Source organism: Gordionus sp. m RMFG-2023, chromosome 4, assembly GCF_954871325.1.
Source record: "Gordionus sp. m RMFG-2023 chromosome 4, tfGorSpeb1-WG-v2, whole genome shotgun sequence".
Classification (NCBI taxonomy): domain Eukaryota; kingdom Metazoa; phylum Nematomorpha; class Gordioida; order Chordodea; family Parachordodidae; genus Gordionus; species Gordionus sp. m RMFG-2023.
In genome coordinates this window covers 24,128,571-24,151,079 of record NC_088778.1, presented here as the reverse complement: position 1 = coordinate 24,151,079, position 22,509 = coordinate 24,128,571, and the positions used below count along the sequence as shown (strand labels likewise).

General features: G+C 30.0%; 1 protein-coding gene across 2 annotated transcripts in view; it reads right to left on the bottom strand.

Annotated features, from left to right (window-relative positions):
• Nucleotides 1–7,197: 7,197 nt before the first annotated feature.
• The window catches only part of LOC135929032 (acetyl-coenzyme A synthetase-like), a 32,025-nt gene continuing 16,713 nt past the window's right edge, over nucleotides 7,198–22,509 (bottom strand). Inside the window, exons 10-18 of one of the 2 annotated variants that reach the window (XM_065465523.1) lie at nucleotides 22,008–22,141; nucleotides 19,541–19,673; nucleotides 18,411–18,467; nucleotides 17,512–17,592; nucleotides 17,228–17,336; nucleotides 10,072–10,212; nucleotides 9,318–9,412; nucleotides 8,444–8,489; nucleotides 7,198–8,210 (exon numbers count right to left, since the gene is read on the bottom strand). In XM_065465523.1, the coding sequence (XP_065321595.1) occupies nucleotides 8,002–8,210; nucleotides 8,444–8,489; nucleotides 9,318–9,412; nucleotides 10,072–10,212; nucleotides 17,228–17,336; nucleotides 17,512–17,592; nucleotides 18,411–18,467; nucleotides 19,541–19,673; nucleotides 22,008–22,141 (1,005 nt within the window). In that variant the 3' untranslated portion in view covers nucleotides 7,198–8,001. The remainder of the gene's footprint in view (nucleotides 8,211–8,443; nucleotides 8,490–9,317; nucleotides 9,413–10,071; nucleotides 10,213–17,227; nucleotides 17,337–17,511; nucleotides 17,593–18,410; nucleotides 18,468–19,540; nucleotides 19,674–22,007; nucleotides 22,142–22,509) is intronic. The other variant, XM_065465522.1, reaches the window with a different exon arrangement.

Below are 22,509 nucleotides of genomic sequence, written 5' to 3'. Positions count from 1 at the left end.
TTTAATTTATTACGAAATTAAATAAATATAATCTTCGTATATCTTACTTAGTTAAAAAAATTTCGTATATATTTTATAAATAAAAAGAAAATCATGCTAATGAATTGTATAAAATTTTGCGTTTAAAAAATAAGCATTGGGGAAGCAAATAAAAAAAATGCTTATATTTTTTAATAAATAAAGGAGGAAGATAAAATTTTTTATTATATTTTTATTTTTCTTTTAAATAAAAATTTTTTTCTTTAAAAGAGAAAATTAATTTTAAATGTCTATTGCAGTTGTATTATTAAAAATGATTAAAAATATCATTTAGCTTAAGAAATTTTGATGTGAATAAATTAATTATTGATAGAGGGAGATGCATTGGCGTACGCAGCGGGGGGGGGGGCAGGGGGGACAAATCCCCTCCCCCCCAAAGCCAAAAAATGCAGATGCCGGATATATTTTTCAAAAATATTATTGTTTATATTAATTTATATTTGTTAATATTTATTCGTATCTCATATTAAATATATATTTTATTACATTTATTATCATATTCATAAGTTATTTTATCAATTAATTTCGATTTCAAGTTTTCCGGCGTAATATTTACTTATTATTTTCAAATTTTTAGTGGCATAATATTTATCTACCATTTTCAAATTTCTAGTCAAATAATAATTATTTTTGAAACTTCTGGTCCAACAGGGAAAAAGAAAATGCAACCTTGTCCAACGAGATAGAGCCTCTTCCATCAAGCACTAACAGCTATTAAGGAGTTAGAAGAGCCAATTATTCGCTATTACTGAAATATCACAATGGCCTGAAAGAAATATTTCCTTAGAAGCAAGAAAATTATTGGATTCAATGCTTATTCCAAATTTTAATTCTCATTAGAATGTATTATTTAATTATACAACTATTTTAAGTATTACCTTTCAAAAACATGACATTGATTTGATTAAGAAGATGAGAATAGCGGAGAGCATTTTATCAAAACTCAAAGAAATTAGGGCTAATGTTGATGAAGAATTTCATATTTTATTGTTGAGTCAAAAGCAGAGCTATACGTGTTTAATATTTGTCTCCCTCGACTTGTAACAAGGCAAGCTCATCGTTAAAACATTAATATAGGATCAGTAGAAGAGTATATCTTAGATGCAGATACATTTATAACCAAAATAAATGAATTTTTAATATATCATGCAGCACTTACATCTGCAAATATTACTTCCACAAAAGCCTTCCCAACCTTTTTCAGATGGTGATAGAAAAAAAAATATTTGTTAGATTTTTATTATGAAGATGTTAAAATATCTTATGATGCCTTACTAGCTGAATAATTATGTTTATAAGATTAACTATAGTTGATATAGTCCCAAAAAATGCTATGGATGCTCTGCATTATTTCAAACACATATTAGATTAAATTCCCAATGTATTAAAAGGGTTTATAAACTCTTCCCATTAGTAAACTAATGAGAGAACACTCTCTTTTTTAAGAAGAATAACAGAGGCCTGCAGAAGTACCATTTGCATGGCACGGGCCGAATTTTTTTTAAAGATTTTCTACGGCCCGGCCTGGGTTTTTTTTAAAAAACTTTCAGGCCTGGCCCGACTTTTTTTAAAAAAACTTTCAGGCCTGGCCCGGCTTTTTTTAAAAAAAATTTTAAGACTGGCCCGGCTTTTTTTAAAAAAATTTTTAGGACTGGCCCGGCTTTTTTTAAAAAAATTTTTAGGCCGCTCGGCTTTTTATTTTAAATTTACAGGCTCAGCCCGGCTTTTTTGAAAATAAAATTTTCAGGCCCGGCCCGGATTTTTTTAAATAAATTATATTTATTTTTGATTTTTATAGCTAATAATAACGATTTCAAATATAGGCTGTTTTAAAAAATACAGCCCGGCTTGGGTGTTTTTTTAAAAAAATTTCGGGCCCGGCCCGGGTATATTAAAAAATTAAAATACTGTCCGGCCCAGGGATCGGGCCTGCAGGTCTCTGAAAAACATACCAAGAAGTACAACATGTGAAAGTAGATTGAAAGGTTTGGATCTTTTGAATATTCATAGGCATTTGAAGACAAGCAAGGATGAGATAATTGAAAAATTAGCTCATTTCCAACGAAGATTGGATTTTACATTGTAAATATATAACATACAAAAACAATTATTCCTAAGAAACTTTTTGTGTAAAGGCTCAAAAAATTCAAATTTCTATTTTGGGTCATTTAAGTGATTCTTTACATATAATTTTTTTATAATTCACATTAATTTAAAATTGTGTATTAGGAATAGTTATTAGTCCTAATAAATTTATGCTTGATATTTTTAAAAAACAATAATATTTCTCAAAAAAATTTATTATCCCCCCCCCTTCCCCCAGACCAAATTCCTGCGTACGCGCCTGGGGAGATGGAAACCAATTTTACAAGACTTGAATAAAGAAATCAAAACTTACATTCATAATTTTTCTATCGATAAATACAATAAATATGAGTGGCTCACTGGATATGAATTTTCTAAATCTCTATATTGTTGGTCATGCCTATTTTCTAAAGGAAAAATATGTTTGGAATGATAAAGGATTTTCGGATATGAAAATTTTTTAAAGGCACTTTAACTACATGAATAACCAACCTCTCATTTGCAATTGATGATTCAATTAAAATCATTTGGCAAATAAAGATTTGAAAATATGATAGATTCCAGGGCAAAATATCAATCAAAATTTTACTCAAGACAAAGTCAAATTTCACTTATTTATAAATCTTTATTTTTGCTGGTTTGACTAGCAAAAATAAAAAATGTTTTTCAATTGCTTCTTTAGTAGTAAACTCTTCATCACTTATATAATATATACTGTAATTGCACTCAAAGCTCTTTTTAAAAAAATCTGTCTAAATGCTTTATTTATCATTTATAAAGAACCATATATTAGTAATAAATAGAATATCGAAATCAACTCGAGATTTTTATTTTTTAGAAAAGCGCCAAGATGTTTTGTGTCTGCTGAATAGAATCTTCGTTTTTAATAATGGACAAAGAAAATGAATAAAAATAAAGTATAACCTGTTATAGAATGTACAATGAAACGTAACCTAAATCAAATTTTTTAAACTTGGCCTATCGAGCTCATATCATTTGAGCTGAATTTATAAATGATATCTATTTTTCTTTACTAATATTATAATAATTGATCAAGTTAATAGAAATTGTTAATAAATAATTCGCCTCACACTTTTATTTTTTAGATCTGCTAAAAGAAACGTTTTGATTGATTAGAAAAAAATCCTGATAGTTCTGTTTACAAATTGAGACTTCGTTTGTGGGTTGCTTTGGTTTCAAAATATTTTGCATTTTAGAATATTTTAAATACAACGAATTTATCAGAGTTGCTAAAGTATTCTAGATTCAAAAATGTGTTATTAGTATCTAGATATAGCTTAAAAGGTATCTGTATCTAGATTAAAGGTCTGCATTGGGCGGGTTGTTGTTGGTCCACCAGTTTAATCCTGTCCATACTTTGAATGGGCATGGTCGGTTTTTTTTAAAAATATTTTAAACATTGGACGGGTGGCGGGTGGGTTGAAAAAAATTTTTAAGTAACAGGTGGGTAAATTTTTGCTACTTTTCAGGCGAAATGAGCAGAACAAACTTCAATTTATTAAAAATAATAGTTTTATTTATTATTGCATATTATATATGTTTAATTAAAAATACATTTAAATCAATAAGAAAAGAGCCAAGTCAGCCGTTAAAATAGGCGGACGAGCGGGTTAAACAAAATTCATAAATAAATGAAAAAACGGGCAGGTAAATTTTTTTTAAAAAATTATGAGCGGGTGGGTGGGTTAAATAAATTTAAAAACAACGAGTGGGTGGGCTTTTTGGCTAAAAACTCGCCCATTGTAGACTTCTAGTCTAGATACTATTTTGTGGTATTTATCTTTATATTTGATATAATTTTATTTTACTCCTTTTTTATTAAAAATAATAATATTTAGGTCAAATTCATTTAATAATATGGCCGAGTATATTTCATTTCAAAAACAAATTTTATTTTACGCAACGGATGATGACAACAAGGCAAATTATATATTCTAATTTATTTAATTTATACTTTTATTTTTTTTAAATGTTAATATAAATTTATTAATGGGAAATTAATTTAATAATCAAAATATGTCGCAACAATATAAATACATTATAAATGGACTAGTTAATAGTTATAAAATTACAGGAAAAATCTAATATAGAAATTAGTCTTTAAGAAGAAAAAAATTTTTTTTTAACATAAATCACGAATATAAATGAGAAAAAATAGTCATATATATTTCTTAATTTGAGGAAGAGATTAAATAAATACAATTATAAACAATGAAGGTAACATGGAAAAGATCTAAATTAACTCATGAAGCCTATGAAATTAGATTTTATAATCTGAATTTCTCTACGTTGACGTAAGTAAACACCTTCTATTGGATCTCCTGATTTCCTTATGGCTCTGCCAAGCTTTTTGATTAGGTTAATTAAAAAATATGTATTATAATTTTTAGATCAATATTTCTAGACAATCTTTGAAAAGAAATCATATAATTTAATATTATATTTTTTTGATAAATATTGATATAAGTTTTAGCACTCATCAAATTTTGAATATTTTTATAAACAAGTGTCGCGATTTTAATATAGGTAATGATTAAACCAATATAAAGTTATTACTCATTAAATATAACCACTCTGCCGTCAAGGTAGTAAAAGTTTAATGTGTCTAAAAATGTCTTTACAGATGAGGGGTGCCTTAATCATTTAATTATATATATGAATTAATAAAATCGAACTATCTATTTTAATTATATAGTTATATATGTGATATCAGCACAATAAATCTTTTAGCTTACCGAAATATAAATTTTAACAATGGAATCCTAAACTAAACATTTATTCCTTTCTTCCTTTCATTCTAGTTATATTTTATATGGAATTATTGTCTTTAATTCATTTTAATATATTTATGTAAAAAAATCAAAAATCATATAACTACAATATCCATCTTAAAAATACCAGCCAAAATTTCGTTAAAATTTAAATTTTATCACCTGATATTGAAATATAGTCACACAGTTTTTTTTAAATTACATGTTGCATCAGTCTTATTATTTCTAAATTATTTATGCGTAGAAACAATTCACTCTTCCCTACATTCTAAACAATTGACAAATTTATGAAATCCTATGCGTATGAAATAAAAAAATATTTTATCATTATTTTAAGCGATTTTAGGTGGGTAGGAGATCAATTACATAATATTAACAAATATATATTTTTATGAAAATATTTCTCGGAAAAATTCTATAGAAATATTTTGTATGTTATACAAAATTTCTTCTGAAATGGAACTTTAGAATGATAAAGAATTTTGCAAAGAAACATTTATAAAAAAGATATTCTAAAGTTAACATGTCAAGAACTTTTCGTAGGTAATGTTTGTTAAATAAGAGATTGATGTAAAAAGTGCAGGTCACGAATATACCTTGAAGCAGCTTACAGAATATGTAAATCGTGGCTAAATTTTCGTAACCCACTGTGTCACCCAATTTACTTAACGACATCTGTATCACGGACATTGGCAAGATCAAAAATACGAACTCCAAAGTCATAACCCACAAGGTTTTCTTGTGTTGTTGAATCTGTTGCCTCTTTCTCTCCCATCTCTTCGCGTCTTGGTTAATATATCCAGGCTCATCTATGATTGTCATAGAAATTCTAGACCTGGATATTGAATGGAGTGTTGAAATTTCATTCGGTTGCATGGGTTTGCTGGGATTAAGTTGAGCGCACTTTTTCATAGCTTTCCATTTGTAATAGATTACGCATAAAAATGGTATTACAACGATAAATTGCTCCCTAGACACTTGATAAAATTTCCAAAGAGAACTTTCTAGCGTTTTAAGTTGGAAGCTTTTTTTATTGTAAATCCAATCGTATGAATACACGTAATCATTCTTGAATTCCTTACTATTTATGAATAAACTAAACGCTGTGTCAATTACACGGGTGATATTATTGATCTGTTGGGATGATATATTTTTCAGGTTAAGTTTATCGAGAGGGTTACATATTTTTTCAGTTTTTATTGTGAACCATTTATAGATTGGGATGTACCATATAAAAGTGTACAAAGAAATGAACAACAAAACTAAACTAATATTGTGTTTATTGGAATAATTTTTGTAAAACAAAGGTTTGAGTATAGCCAAAGTTTGATTGCTAAAATAAATTATGTAAACCAAAACACCAAGAGCTACTAGTGGTTTGGATATCGGAAAATGAAAATCGGCTTGGTACCTTATCCAAGCTTTACTGACCCATATTCTATTTTTTGTGCCATCCAAGAACAAATTCATGATGGGAGAAACTATATACATGAGAGTGTTTACGAAATTTATTTTGAAAAACATGCCAAGTAGATATTGATTTGTGGAGGGCTTCGAAATTTTTTTGCTATTTTTACGCGCTGTTAAAAACCGTTCCGGAGGACAAATTGTCCACGCTTCCAAGCCATTACCCAAGATACCGAAAGTACATAATGAAATGAAAACGATTTTTTCAAAATCGCGGTAACTTGACTTGTATGGATCATTGAACGTTTTCACATTTTCGGGCAGGATGCAGTTAGCTGAAGCGATATCATTCATATCAATATGCATTTACAAATATAATATATTCCTTTCAAATTAAAATTAATGATTAAAGTATATTTTGAATGGGTAAACAATAGTTCTTATTGTTAATGAAAAATATTAAATTAATAATATTTTGATTTTAATAATTAGGAAACATTATAGGAGAAGTAAATTAATCGATTTTTATAATACAAGGTTTCAATTATAATAATTAACAATTAAAAAATAATAATATGAATTTTTTAATCCAAAATTATCGTAATCTCGAAGTCACCCGTGTTCCTCTTTTCTCGATATCAGAATATTTTGTTTTAATAAATAAAATGATCATTCTGGAAAAATAAGGGGCCAACTGATTAAATCAAGTTATCATCTTTTATTTAATTCCTTCCTCCCTCCACCCAATCTAATAAAAGAAAATTTATGTACACGATTCTATTATTTTATTATGTAAAAATAGAAATATTTCCATAATTATCAATATAGATAAATCACATGAATATTAATAGAAATTTAAATTGGTAATTAATTTTTTTTATCATTGAGATGCGATTGGGAGTGAAATGATATAATTTTTTATAAATTCATTAGTGCATTTTTAAAGGAATGTGGTGAATAATTATACATATTATTCTAATAAAGTGAGTAAATATTTAAATATTAAAAAAATACATATGAAATATTTCATGAACATAAACTAATTTTTTATTATCAGTGCCAATGGGTTAAATTCTACCCTCGTTATTACGTCGGGATTTTTTTAAACAATAAATACTGAACAAATTATTAGCTCAAATTTGGTTTATTACATTCAGAATATTTCGCTTATTTTATTGTATTGTTGTGTGTTTTGTAACTTAATACGGTTTCAAAAGGTTAAAAGTTTAATGTTTTTATTTGTCAAAATAAATGGGTGTAATTTTATAAGTTAAAAACAATAATAAATCAAAACGAAAAATAACTTCTAGGAGAATGATTTTATTTCAATTTTAAAAGGAAGACATTAATTGTGTTTTTAAAAATATTGAAAAATAATTACGTTTCTTTTTACAAAAAAAATATTATAAATTAATACGGCTTTCGAGTTCTCTAATCTCTTATAAATTGTATGTAAGTATAATATTACAAATTTCCAGCAAGAGAAGCTAACTTTTCTTGGAATACTGTTAGAAGCGTTATTTGGTCCATCAATTTTTATATCATTTTTTTTTAAATTTTTTTATGTCACTAGCTTTAATAAATATGTCTCTATGCTTGATATAAAAAAAACTATGTTATATTTTACAAACGAGATTACAATTTTTTTTATAAAGTATACAAATTAATGTATTTTTCTTCAAGGATTTTCTCCCACACGATTGGATATCAATTGATCGATGACGCTTTCATCGGCTAAAGTAGAAATATCGCCTAACTTATCCTTGCCACTTCCTTGGGCGATAGCCCTTAGTATTCGTCTCATAATTTTTCCGGACCTTGTCTTGGGAAGGAGGGGCGCGTTCTGAATGTAATCGGGTATAGCAAACCTACCAATCTTTTCTGCGACTGTTAAAAAAATAGAAGCCAAATTTATAGAATTTTCTTTTCAAGTATATATAAAAACCAGTTATAATGAACTCCAAGACCGCTTTGATTTTTTTAATGTTTAAATCGAGTAAAATTATAGATTTATGATTTACCCGAGGGTTTTAAAATCAAAAGGTTAAAAAAAAAATAATTTCTTTCATTCTTTCTAAAACGAATTAAATGGGGTAATATTTATAGTATATTTTTTTTACTAGTTTCTTTGAGTTCTTTAACAAGTTCGTCGGTAAACGAGTAACCCTAGCACAAATAATAAAATCAAAATTGAATATTAAAAAAATCATTTAAACTTTTTAAAATCCTAATTTTAAAAAAAAAACTTGCTCCACCCTTTCGGTCGCGGTAGTGCAAATATAAAATCACCTTTCAAGCTTTATATCTTCTTCTAAAGGAGTTGGTCATATAAAATGAAACCACCATGAATATATTATTAAGATACTTTTTCATATATGTGTGGAGATTGTGTATTTTTTAAAAAAAATTTCACGCATTTATCAAATACGGCATCATATTAATTTTATGAGAAAACTTAAAGAGTTAAAAAATGGTCAATTTAATTGATAATGAGAATTTGTGTGTGTTAGATAAGATTTAAATAATTTGTATTGGGTATAACGACGATAACTCAAAATTGTACAATTAGAGAGATTAGCATATAGTATATTTTGTTAGAAAAAAGTCATAATAAAATTAAATATATGAGCAGTGCTCTGCCCTCTAGACTCCCCTCAACCAATGACCCTACTAATGAAAATAATTCAATTATGAAAGAGATACTGAATAATATAAAGTTGACTCTAAAGGCTACCTCCTAGAAATTTTAGTGGCATAATTGATTCGTACCAGCCCCGCCCCATGTCAAAGGGCTCTTTTTATGGGTACTGTATATTTAAATTTAATAGGAGGAAGGGCTGGGTCGTTTTAAGTTGCTGTTAAACAAAAAAATTGGTATATTTTCTTTTTCATTATTTTCTGAAAATGAAATGTTGACTTACATTCTTAAGAGTAACCAAAAAAATTGGTATATTTTCTTTTTCATTATTTTCTGAAAATGAAATGTTGACTTACATTCTTAAGAGTAACGAAACAATAGAGGCACTCGCCTTTAATCGGATGAGGTATTGAAACAACAGCCGCTTCTGCCACAGGGATATCATTATTATCTTAATATGTAGTATATGGATATATGAGATGAATAATAAAAAATTATAAAAATTAAAATCAACTTTTGATTTTTAGTAATACTTTTCTTTTTTTTCTTCTTTTACCCTAACTTATTTATAATATTCTTTAAGAGGCAGCCACACCTAATCCCTAAGGTCAGATAACTTGAGCCAAATAATTTTTTCAGATTGGGCTGAACATGTGGAAAATATTTATTAGAATTGGAAACAAAATTTACATCTTTTTCCTTTATATAAAATTATTCTAGGCTCGGTATACTCCTACCAAATTATTTTACGAGGGCAAAAAACCATTTTAAAAATCTTAATGGGCCGGGTCAGACCTTTATATTTTCTTTCTTTCTTTATAAATTATAACCAATCTCCCCCCCCCCTCCCTTTAAAATTATTTGACATTATATCACACTTATCTATTATGTTTCTCTGCACACCAAAGTAAAGAACTTTTAACAAAATCATCTAATTCCCTAAAACTACATTATCTTGTCTTTTTATTAACTTTCCATACCCTTTATATATTAAGCTACCTCTTCTAATAACTCGCAAATTATTTTGTCTATGCCGCCTTTAGAAGAAGCGATGAAAAGGTAAAATAAGATAGAAATACAAGAAAGCAGAGAAACAGAATCTATCAATACCTTGTTTACTGTCACATGTTCGACTGCGGTGAATTAGGGCCGATTCAACGGCCGCTGTGCTTAAGAGATGTCCGCTCACGTTCATCATGTCGTCGACGCGTCCGCCTATCCAGTAATACCCATCTGAATCTCGGTGAGCACCTTGAATTAAAAAAGCAATTTATTTTCTTGATAAAAATTCTCCCTTTTTTTAAATTTAAATATATCACTAAAATTAATTTATTCTATATATCATATCCAAATTAGATTACAGCAAAGTACAAAAAAATGGTGATTTTTCTATAAAGCTGTCTAAATCAATTCATAGAACGGTTATGAATATATGTTTAGGGGGTGTAGGTAGTGAAAGTGGAAGAGGGGGGGTGGGGGTTGAATAACCATTTTTAGATACATTCCTGAATCTTGATCCAAATCAATGAGCTTATGGCTTGTTCTGCAGTATGGTTTCAAGTTCAAATGGTCTTATATCTTATTGATGAAACAGCAAAGATTAAATCATATCGCAATTTTAAATATTATAAAGAAGAATCAAAATAACCTGATTTAAATATGATAATGAAAATTTTTATAAATATAAATATTTTACCTAAAAAAATATTATCATTTATTATATTATATCATCATTCACGAAATAAAAATATATTACATATTACTAGTGATGTTAAGGTAACTAGTTACAATTTTTTAGAACTGCCAATAGTAACTAGTTACTTTTAAAGATATATTCAAATAATTAATTTTATTTTTAATATGTTGTGATAAATTAATTTTAAATTAAATTTATTAATTTAAAATTTTGTGAAAATGTCTGATTGTTCCCAACAATAACACAAATACTTATATGTATGGCAGATGTGCAGGGATTAATATTGTCAACCTCTAAAGGATACTATATTAGCTAGTATTGTAAAAAGGTAACTTAAATCAAATAATTATTTATAAATTAATAATATCATGTTGTAGGTTTAATAATCTTTATGATAATGACAACATCATTGCTGCAATTCTTCACCCTTTATTTAAAACAGACTGGCCTTGGATTAGGCAAGAAAGGAATAAAGCAAAAAAGGAGGAAATTTTAAATTTAATAAATACCTTAATACCTCAAAGTGAATCCCAGACGAATGAATCATGCTCAAAACCAACATCACTTGATGTAGTTGGATTTTTTGACCTAAAGCGCCAAAATATTCTGAATGAACTTATAGAAAACTTTATCAAATCTAATAACAACACTTTTTCTTTATATAACGATTTTCCAAAATTAAAATTACTCTTTATTAAATATAATGTTGTTTTAACATCAAGTGCTCCCGTAGAGCGCTTATTCAGTCTAGATAAGCTCATTTTTGGAGATAAACGAGCACGTCTCCTAGATAATAACTTTGAAATTAATTTGTTGTTAAAAGCAAATAAACATTTATTAGATTCTAATTTTTATGAAAAATAAATGTTTTTATATTCGATGTAAATATTCAATTTTGCGATATTTTTTTATATAAATAAATTGTATATTATTTTAAATAACTGTTATACTTTGTTTATCCTAATTTTTTTTATATTAAATAAATGCATTCAATAAATAAATAATGCGCATATGAAGGATGTATAAAGTAAGTAACTAGTTACTTTTGAAAATAACTAACTAATAACTAGTTACTTTTGTAAAAATGTAACTAGTAACTGTAACTAGTTATGTTTCAAAAGTAACTTTTAACATCACTACATATTACTTAGTCATTTATATATTTATTTTTTTTAACTTTATTATTTATTCATAATCATTAAATTACAGAGGATTAAAAAATATATATTAAAATGGATATATTAAAAATTAAATATAAAAAAAATAAATATATAATATATACATAATCTACGAAGACATTAAAAAGGACTATAAAAAAAAATATATTTAAAAAAAGGGGGGATATATATCATCCAAGAGAAGAGTGAATACTTAAAATATTAGACCGGCAAATTTCCAGGGAAATCTGCTGGCGAAGGTAAAATCCTTCATTGGGGTCCCCTGAGATCTGTCTCATTTTTTTTCCTACCAGGGTTGGGTATGAGAGAAATGCCATCCGGCGTAAGGCGTATTCGTTTGAAAGACCCACTGGTTCGAGGGTAGATGGGATATTAACTTTTTTGAGGGCGGCTAGTAAGATGTTATTGATAGATTTATGACGATGTTGTCGTCCACGGGAGAACTTGCAGTGCAAGGGATGGTAAGCCTTCGATTCAATGGGCTGAATACAGTCGATGCAGATGGAGAGAACTACGACATTACAGCCGAGGCGGAGGGCTATAGATATACGTAGCTGTTCGCCAGTCATGAGGAGGCCAAGATTGGCGCTGGGGAAGGCTTCCAACCATTCGTAGCCAGAGTTTGCATTTAGTACCAAATTATTGGGATTTTCCTCTAAGGGCCTGTTCGAAATAAGATATTCAACGGAACGGGCGATCAGAGGAGCATCCCAGTCTTTTTGGGTACTGGAAGCGGGACGGCTAAGGGTGGGAGAGCAGTTGTTGTCCCAAAATGTGAGGGTTTGTGAGAGGTCAGTATCTGAAGGAGTAGATCCATTGTCGATAATAGATTGAGCAGCAAGACGAGATGAGATAAAGGCTGAGAGGGAAAGTTGTAAGGGGGATCGGATACCAATACCACCAGACTTGCTTGGAAGGGTGGCCTGGAGCCAAGATGAATTGGAGAATTTAAGGTATAATATGTTTTCTAGGAGATCTTTAATTTGGGTTTCGTGGGAAACTAGCAAATGGCTGCATTTGAAGATCGGTGAGGATCTCAGGGCATAGGATTTTGGGTATATTAAAATAGTTTTTGATTAAAAAAAAAGGATTGATGAGCGGGTAGGAAAAAAGTGAGTTTAAATTAGATAAATTGTCGAGGGATTTGTTTAAAAAAGTTTCGATTGCTATTTCACCCCCTATCGGTAATCCAAGATGTGTCATCTCTTCTCTGTTGATGGCGAGGAATGTGGTTTCTGAAGGGATGGATGTTGTAGGGTTTAAGAAGCAAATCTCACATTTGGGGAGGTTGAGAGATAGTCCTGTTATATAAGAGAGATTTTCGATGATGGGGGGAATGGACAGGACTGTGGAGAGGTTGCCTGAGACTATACCGTCATCGAGGTACCAGGAATTTAAAGTGAGGTTAGATATAGATTGAATATCCAGGATTATCTTGTGTATCCCGATGCAAAAAAGGGCTGGGCCTAAGGGGTTACCTTGTTGGATTCCCTCCTGAGATTTTATTATGTTGTTATTGTACTTTAAAAAAATAGGGCTAGAGTAACTGTTGAGAATGTATGTAGAATATTGAGGATATTTGCGGCAAAACAAGGGAACGAAATATTGACGTTTGATTGTATTGAAAGCATTTTTGAAATCAAGTTCTAAAACGACATTGTCTGGAATATTATTTGAGAGAGTAATGCGAGCAAGATGGGCCGACATTTCAGAGCCTCCAGGTACACCAAACCCTAGCTGAAGTGGCGACAGGAATGAAGAAAGAGATTCCTTTATTCGTGAGGCAATGATCTTAGAGATAGTCCTTCTGAAGAACCCAACAGCAATTGGGCGGATACCTCCATCCTTTTTTTGAGGGCTATAAGGCTGGCACCAAAGAGAATAGGAATGATAGGTGGTGGGAGGGGCCCATTAATAGTTAAATTTAATAACCTGGTAAGGTTATGCAAAAGGGCTTTGCATGATATGTTAGGTTTTAAAATGTCTTGGATGAAAATAGCACGAATGCCATCTAGGCCTCCAGAAGAGTCTCTTTTGAAAGATCTGACAGCTTTGATCGTCTCATCAGAGTTGATTCCAGGGGCTATATGATCGTTTTGGCTTGAGAAGGCAAATTCTGAATCACATGAAGGGTGTTTAAGAAGCAAGGCTTCTAGAGTGGACTCATTGTTTGGAGCTAAGGAATCTTCAGAGGTCATGACCCGAAGGGCTGAATTGATATTAAGGCTGTTTATTTTGTTTGAAGCTATTTTAGCCTTAAGGGCGATAGGAAGTGGATTGGATTGGTGGGTCTGAGGTGTAGGGGTTGGAATATAGTCAGGGTTGAAAAGAGATATTGAAGTTTTAATGTGTTTAGATAATTGGATATTTTTTATTAACGGGAATTTTAAGGGTGGAATTGGTAAAACTTAGTAGCTGTTCACGGAATCAAAGCTATGCAAATAAGCTCAAATTATATTTCATTCAATTGAAATCCTTTTAAAAACAATAAATAAATGATTGAAATTTAATTTTTTCTATACCTCCTGCACCTATAACTTCTTAGTTTATAACAAGCTTACTCTTATTGAAACTATTTTCAACACATTATCAAGGAAATTAAAATACAACACTTACATGCACTATACATATTTAATTATTCTGACCCCTTCTACAATTTTAAAACCTTCTAATTTTCCCCTAGCACCAACATAAATATCTTCAGAGCTTAAAACATAATTTCTCTCAATTGGAACTTCTCACAAAACATTTTCAATGAAATAAAAATAAACACTCACTGGTACAATAAATAATTGATTATTCTGCACTCATCTACAACAAAACCCCTATAATCTAACAATCCAGTAAATAACCCTATACCAATGTTTTAGTTATAGACTCAAACTAACAAACTTCTTAAGTATCAAACTTTCTTATCATCATCACAATGAAAGGAATCTGCCCTGCCTGTCACAAAGTTATTAATATTTAAAAAATGACCATCAATACAACATGGCCCTCCAGCCCTTCCTTGCTCAGAAAAGTTACTTCCACATGTTTCATCAAATATATTCATGCATAAATTGATCCCTGAAATATAACTAAATTATTACCATTTTAAATCATTAATTTAAGTATTGTGGTGCCAAGATGATGATTAATTTACCACATATCCATTCTATAAATTAATAATAAGTAAGGAATTAATCAAATGAACCTAAACTTAGCTGATGACTTTATCCAATCCTTCATTTAAAATTTATTAGTGTAAAAACAAATGTTATATACATAAGTTCAGTCATCAAAGTAACAACTCATTCCATTGTAATACAACTCTTATAATAGAATCTCAAAAATACAAACAAATGGTTCATGTGGTCCTTGTTGTCCTAATATTTGTCAAGCAAAATTTTGATAGCTATTCCTACATATATTCCAAAATTAATGGATAATACATGCCTAAATAGCTATGTGAAGCAAGAATACAACAATTATAAGTTTGGCAACTATAATCCAAATGCATAATTGATGCCCCTCTTGCCATAAATATACTAAAATTACCAAAGCCAGGAAGTTTCAAGTTCATGGCCCCCCATCCTTTAGATACCTAGGTTTAGGGTTACCATGCATAACACCTACAGATCCTCCTCCATTCTGCCTATTAAATTTAGCAAGCCATCCCCCGCCTATTGTTGCTACCAACTTGCCCCCTAGTCAGCAAACTCCCAACTTACAATCATGGGCCAATGATTTTTTATCAGTACCCAATGTTTCCACCATATCCCGTATTCCGCGTGGTGCTCGCAATTCTTTTGCAGAATCCTTTAACAACTTAATCCTATTAACAGTAAACAATCCTGCAAACCTATCAAACTGGAAAAACTTACTAAGTTTTACCAATTCCACCCTTAAAATTCCCGTTAATAAAAATATTCAATTATCTAAACACATTAAAACTTCAATATCTCTTTTCAACCCTGACTCTATTCCAACCCCTACACCTCAGACCCACCAATCCAATCCACTCCCTATCGCCCTTAAGGCTAAAATAGTTTCAAACAAAATAAACAGCCTTAATATCAATTCAGCCCTTCGGGTCATGACCTCTGAAAATTCCTTAGCTCCAAACAATGAGTCCACTCTAGAAGCCTTGCTTCTTAAACACCCTTCATGTGATTCAGAATTTGCCTTCTCAAGCCAAAACGATCATATAGCCCCTGGAATCAACTCTGATGAGACGATCAAAGCTGTCAGATCTTTCAAAAGAGACTCTTCTGGAGGCCTAGATGGCATTCGTGCTATTTTTATCCAAGACATTATAAAACCTAATATATCATGCAAAGCCCTCTTGCAGAACCTTACCAGGTTATTAAATTTAATTCTTAATGGGCCCCTCCCACCACCTATCATTCCTATTCTCTTTGGTGCCCGCCTTATAGCCCTCAAAAAAAAGGATGGAGGTATCCGCCCAATTGCTGTTGGATCGTTCTTCAGAAGGACTATCTCTAAGGTCATTGTCTCACGAATAAAGGAATCTCTTTCTTCATTCCTGTCGCCAATTCAGCTAGGGTTTGGTGTACCTGGAGGCTCTGAAATTTCGGCCCATCTTGCTCGCATTACCCTCTCAAATAATATTCCAGACAATGTCGTTTTAAAACTTGATTTCAAAAATGCTTTCAATACAATCAAACGTCAATATTTCGTTCCCTTGTTTTGCCACAAATATCCTCAATATTCTACATACATTCTCCACAGTTACTCTAGCCCTACTTTTTTAAAGTACAATAACAACATAATAAAATCTCAGGAGGGAATCCAACAAGGTAACCCCTTAGGCCCAGCCCTTTTATGCATCGGGATACACAAGATAATCCTGTATATTCAATCTATATCTAACCTCACTTTAAATTCTCGGTACCTCGATGACGGTATAGTCTCAGGCTACCTAATAAAAAAATAAGATTTTCTATACAAAATTAAAAATTAATTAGGTGTTTTTCTTCAAGTTTTGAATAAATTTATCAGACCTGCAGAAATATCATTTGAAAGGGCTGGCCCGGATTTTTTTTTTTAATTTTCGGCCGAACCCATATTTTAAGGCCGGGCCCGGCTTTTTTAAAAATATATTTAAAAATTTTTAAAGCTAATGGCGATTTAAAATATTTAGCTTTAAAATATACGGCCTGGCCCGAATATTTTTTCTTAAATATTTTTTTAGGTCCCACCCAGGTGCTAAAAAAATTTTAGCTTAGGGTCGGGCCTGCTAGAGACCTGCAAGCCTAGCTATAAGCCCGGTTTTTGTTCTAAATCGCTAAAACAAAAATCGTTAAAAATTAGGCATCTCGCTTATATCTCATTCAGGATCTGTCTGTCTATCTATTTATCTAATATTAAAAACATATAAATATATTACCATCTCCTGTCGTATAATAACCCGGAAATTTAGTAAAATATCCCTTTTCAAATCTTTCTTGACAATTGTAAACAGTTCTCATTATTCCGGGCCAGGGTCTTTTGAAACACTACAATAATAAAAAGTTATGTTTTATAAAAAAAATATCAACTTAATGTAATATAATATGTTTAAGCACTTCCTTATATATCTGCCTTCTTTCCTTCCTTTCTTTCTTACAACCATATGTTGTAACTTTATCTTATTATAAAAAAACTAGCTGAGCGTAAATTAAAAATTTTTACTAAAAATCCGTCCTTTCCATCTTCAACCTCGTGACCATTTTCGTCCAGTATAACAGGTTCAACCCCGAAAAAAGGAAGAGCCTAAAATTTTTATTTAAATATACAATAAAAAATATTGGATCAATTTAATAGAATGCAATTTTGACAAAAATAAAACGATATATATTCTCAATATGGGATATTATCCTACGATTTATAACCCCCCCCCCCCCCATTGTGATATCCCCAGGAAGTACTATTCTAACAGGTTGAAGGATGATGCAAGCTAATATGTGTAAATTTAACCTACGCGGGTTGAAAAAATCCCCCCCCCCCATGACCACTAGCCTGGCATCAGGCGTTAATGATAATGATGCCCAATATATATCATATATCTAGGTTTTATCGGATAGATACCATAATAATGTTATAATCAGAGTTTGTAAACATCAAAAAAAATTTGAGCCAAAAATCTTTTGAAGATTTTTAACACTCTAGTTTAAAATCGATATAATATTGAAAGGTATACGATAAAGATACTGAGCGTAAATACGATTCTGAAAGTTTATATTCCCCTTAGCCTATAAAACTAAATGCATTATGGATATAGGCCATTCATTAATGCGCAATATCATGTAAGAGAACCTGCCAAGATAAATACCAAAAAAGGCATCTAACTGATTTTGGGTGTATAGTTTGGTTATCAGACTAGAGCGTTGCTTCAACTCAAAGTTATTCTTATATAATCAACAACTGGTCCCGTAGTCGTTTTTCAGCCACTTGGTTAAATTTAAATGAAGCATACGCATTCCCTTTAAACCAAATTGGATAATAGTAGTTTTCTCCTTAGAACTTAGTTATCCTCCATATCTAAACAATTTTTAATTCAAATTAAAAAAAAAAGTTAAAACAAGGTTTACCGCTGAACCAGGTTTGGTAGGCATGGCTCCGGGCAAAGGCGTTAAAACGTGTCCCCCCTTTATTTTTTTTGTTATCGTAATAAAATATTGAAATGAATAAAAAGCATTGAACTATTTTTTTATATAGAATGGATCACTTTTAATAAAATCATATCCTTAAATATTTATGAAAATTAGAAGCAAAAAAAATTCCGACTATTAAAAAATAGAGCCGGACATCCATGTTAATTTTCAGCGATCCAATTTGATATTCACCAATACCGATCAAATATTTGCATTGATTTGTAATTTTTACTAAATTTATCCGCACCTTACTTATTTTTGCATTGGTAAATTCAAGAAAAAAATAAAAAGATCCATATTAAATAACTAATCCTTATATAAATTCTTTTAAAAAAATTCATGTGCATACTCTGGATATATTTATATAACTGCAATCTTATAATTAGGTATTATGCAGCGTAGACAAAGGAGGGGTTGAGGATAAAACCTCTCATGGAAAATATTAGTAAAATAAAATAAATTTTCAATTTTTTGTTGTTTAATTAATAAAAAATCTATTTATGCTAATTAACCTATAAAAATTTATATTATAAAATTTATTTATAAAACAAAGAAATAATTGGAGAAATTATAAGGATTAAAATAACATTTTTATTTGGTGCAAATTACTTATGTATTGTTTAATCAATAGGCAGTTTAATTCATTTTAGATTAAAGTCCAAACCAATGGCATCTAATCAAACCTAAATTCTCGATTAAGTTATTCAATTGTCAATCAATACAAATCAGCTGGTGGCACGCCATTTTGGATTACCATATAAACAATTTGCATTTAAAATTATTATGAAAACTTCTTATTTTTTAGAAAAAAAACTAGTTTTATTTATTATAAATAAAAAATTTATAAGGGAAACCAAAATGACGTATTACCAGCTGATTTGTATTCAATGACGCCTCCAAAACGTATAACTGGCTGAAATTTTTTTAGACGTAAAATAGCTAATGAAAACTGTTTTTAAATATATACCCTCATTTCTATTTGATCGATTAATTTCCTAGTAAATTTAATTATAGATAAGTCAAGTTTGGAGGCAGCCTTAACAAAAATTAAAAATTTCGGGACTCACGGTTTCCGTTTGCCAATAAGTGTCTACGACGACGCATTTCCCGCGACCAACCACTTTGTAGTACCAGAGCCAAGCCTCTGGATTTATGGGCTCCCCCACGGTGCCCAAGATGGAGAGAGAAGATAGGTCATGCCTTTTGATATTGAAAATATTTTTTTTTAAAGAGGTAAATTATATTTTGTAGATTTATTAGCAATATCCTTGTTAGGAAGGCAAAGAGGCATTGGCGTACGCAGCGGGGGAGGGGGGGGGGAAATCCTACCACCCCCAAAGCCAAATAATGCAGGTACCGGATATATTTTTCAAAAATAATTTGTTAATATTTATTCTTATCTCATATATATTTTTAATTACATTTATTTATCACATTCATCTACTAAGTTATTTTATCAATTAATTTCGATTTCTAGTTTTCCTTGGCGTAATTTACCTATTATTTTCAAATTTTAGTGGCGTATTATTTATCTAAATTTCTAGTCAAATAATAATTATTTCTGAAATTGTCCAACAGGGAGAAAGAAATTGCAACCTTGTCCAACGAGATAGAGTATCCGCCATCAAGCAGTAACAGTATGGAGTTAGAAGAGCCGATTATTAATGCTATTATTGAAATATCACAATGGCCTGAAAGAAATATTTCCTCAGAAGCAAGAAAATTATTGGATTCAATGCTTATTCCAAATTTTATTTCTCATTAGAATGTATTATTTAATTATACAACTATTTTAAGTATTACTTTTAAAAACATGACATTGATTTGATTAAGAAGATGAGAATAGCGGAGAGCATTTTATCAAAACTCAAAGAAATTAGGGCTAATGTTGATGAAGAATTTCATATTTTATTGTTGAGTAAAAAGCAGAGCTATACGTGTTTAATATTTGTCTCCCTCGACTTAGCAAGGTTTGCTCATCGTTAAAACATTAATATAGGATCAGTAGAAGAGTATATCTTAGATGCAGATACATTTATAACCAAAATAAATGAATTTTTAATATATCATGCAGCACTTACATCTGCAAATATTACTTCCACAAAAGCCTTCCCAACCTTTTTCAGATAATGATAGAAAAAAAAATTTGTTATATTATGAAGATGTTAAAGTATCTTATGATGCCTTACTAGCTGAATAACTATGTTTATAAGATTAACTATGGTTGATATAGTCCCAAAAAATGCTATGGATGCTCTGCATTATTTCAAACACATTTTAGAATAAATTCCCAATGTGTTAAAAGGGTTTATAAACTCTTACCATTAGTAAACTAATGAGAGAACATTCTCTTTTTTAAGAAGAATAACAGAGGCCTGCAGATATACCTTTTGCAGGTCATGGCCCGGATTTTTTTAAAGATTTTTTACGGCCCGGACTGGTTTTTTTTTAAAAATTTTCAGGCCCGGCCCAGTATTTTTTAAAATAAAATTTTCAGGCCCGGCCCGGATTTTTTTAAAATAAATTATATTTATTTTTGATTTTTATAGATAATAACGATTTCAAATATAGGCTGTTTTAAAAAATACAGTCCGGATTGGGTGTTTTTTTAAAATAATTCAGGCCCGGCATGGGTGTTTTTTTTTAAATTTCGGGCCCAGCCCGGGTATATTTAAAAAAATTAAAATACTGTCCAGCCCGGGGGCCGGGCCTGCAGGTCTAAACATACCAAGAAGTACAACATCTAAAAGTAGATGGAAAGGTTTGGATCTTTTGAATATTCATAGGCATTTGACAACAAGCAAGGATGAGATAATTGAAAAATTAGCTCAATCACAACGAGGATTGGATTTTACATTGTAAATATATAACATACAAAATGCATTTATTCCTAAGAAACTTTTTGTGTAAAGGCTCAAAAAATCTATTTTGGGTCATTTATTTAAGTGATTCTTTACATATAATTTTTTTTATAATTCACATAAATTTAAAATTGTGTATTAGAAATAGTTATTAATCCTAATAAATTTATGCTTGATATTTTTAAAAAACAATAATATTTCTTAAAAAAATTTATTATCCCCCCCCCCAGACTAAATTCCTGCGTACACGCCTGCAAAGAGAAGCATACATTTTTGTTTACTAATTTTTTGGAAATTTTAAAAAGATAGTCTGTTTAAGTATGTGTTCGTTAGTGAGTATTAAAATGAGTGAAACCTGATTTTAGTAATATTATGTCCATGTGTTACAAAACTTACTATCGTAACTTAATTAATGATAATATTCTAACTCCACCTTTAGTAAAAATAAACAATCCCATTACAACCCCCCCCCCCTTCCCATTTAGCAAAAAAAATTTGAACCCTATTTTTTGTGATAGAAAATATAATATTTTATAACCAGATAAATCAAACACTGTATATCACTAAAGAAGCTGAATAGAAAATTTTGGAATTTAGTAAATCGCTGAGGTTATAAAAAAAATCTAAATTTTAGGACAAGCACATTTTTATAGAGTAATTTTAGAAAAATTACTTTTTGACGATGTCGGTGCCGAATTTCATTAAAGCTCGTATAGCCGTAGGAGAAGTGTAGAACTGATTAACCTTGAATTCCTCTATGATCTGCCAATATCTATCGGGTTCGGGGAAAGTGGGAATTCCTTCGAACTTATTATTATATGAAATAATAATGAAGTCAAATTGTAAGGTTAAATTTAAAAAAAAATATATATGCAGTTTTAATTAAAAACTATTTATTTGTATTTGAAATTCTGGTTTTTGTTTCACAGATTTAGTAATATCTTTTTTTCTAAGATAAAAATTAAGCCGATTTTGCTTTATCCTCCGTACTTCCTAAGTAAATTTTTAATAAAAGATAATAATAAATCCTTAATAAAACTGGAACCCATTAAATGAGATATAAGGATACGAATGAATGGCTTGTTTAACAGTGGCATAAATAAGATCTTTGAGCAGGAGAGGGTTCAGTGCTTAAAAAAATGTTTTCATAATGAAATTCCTATATATTTTTAATA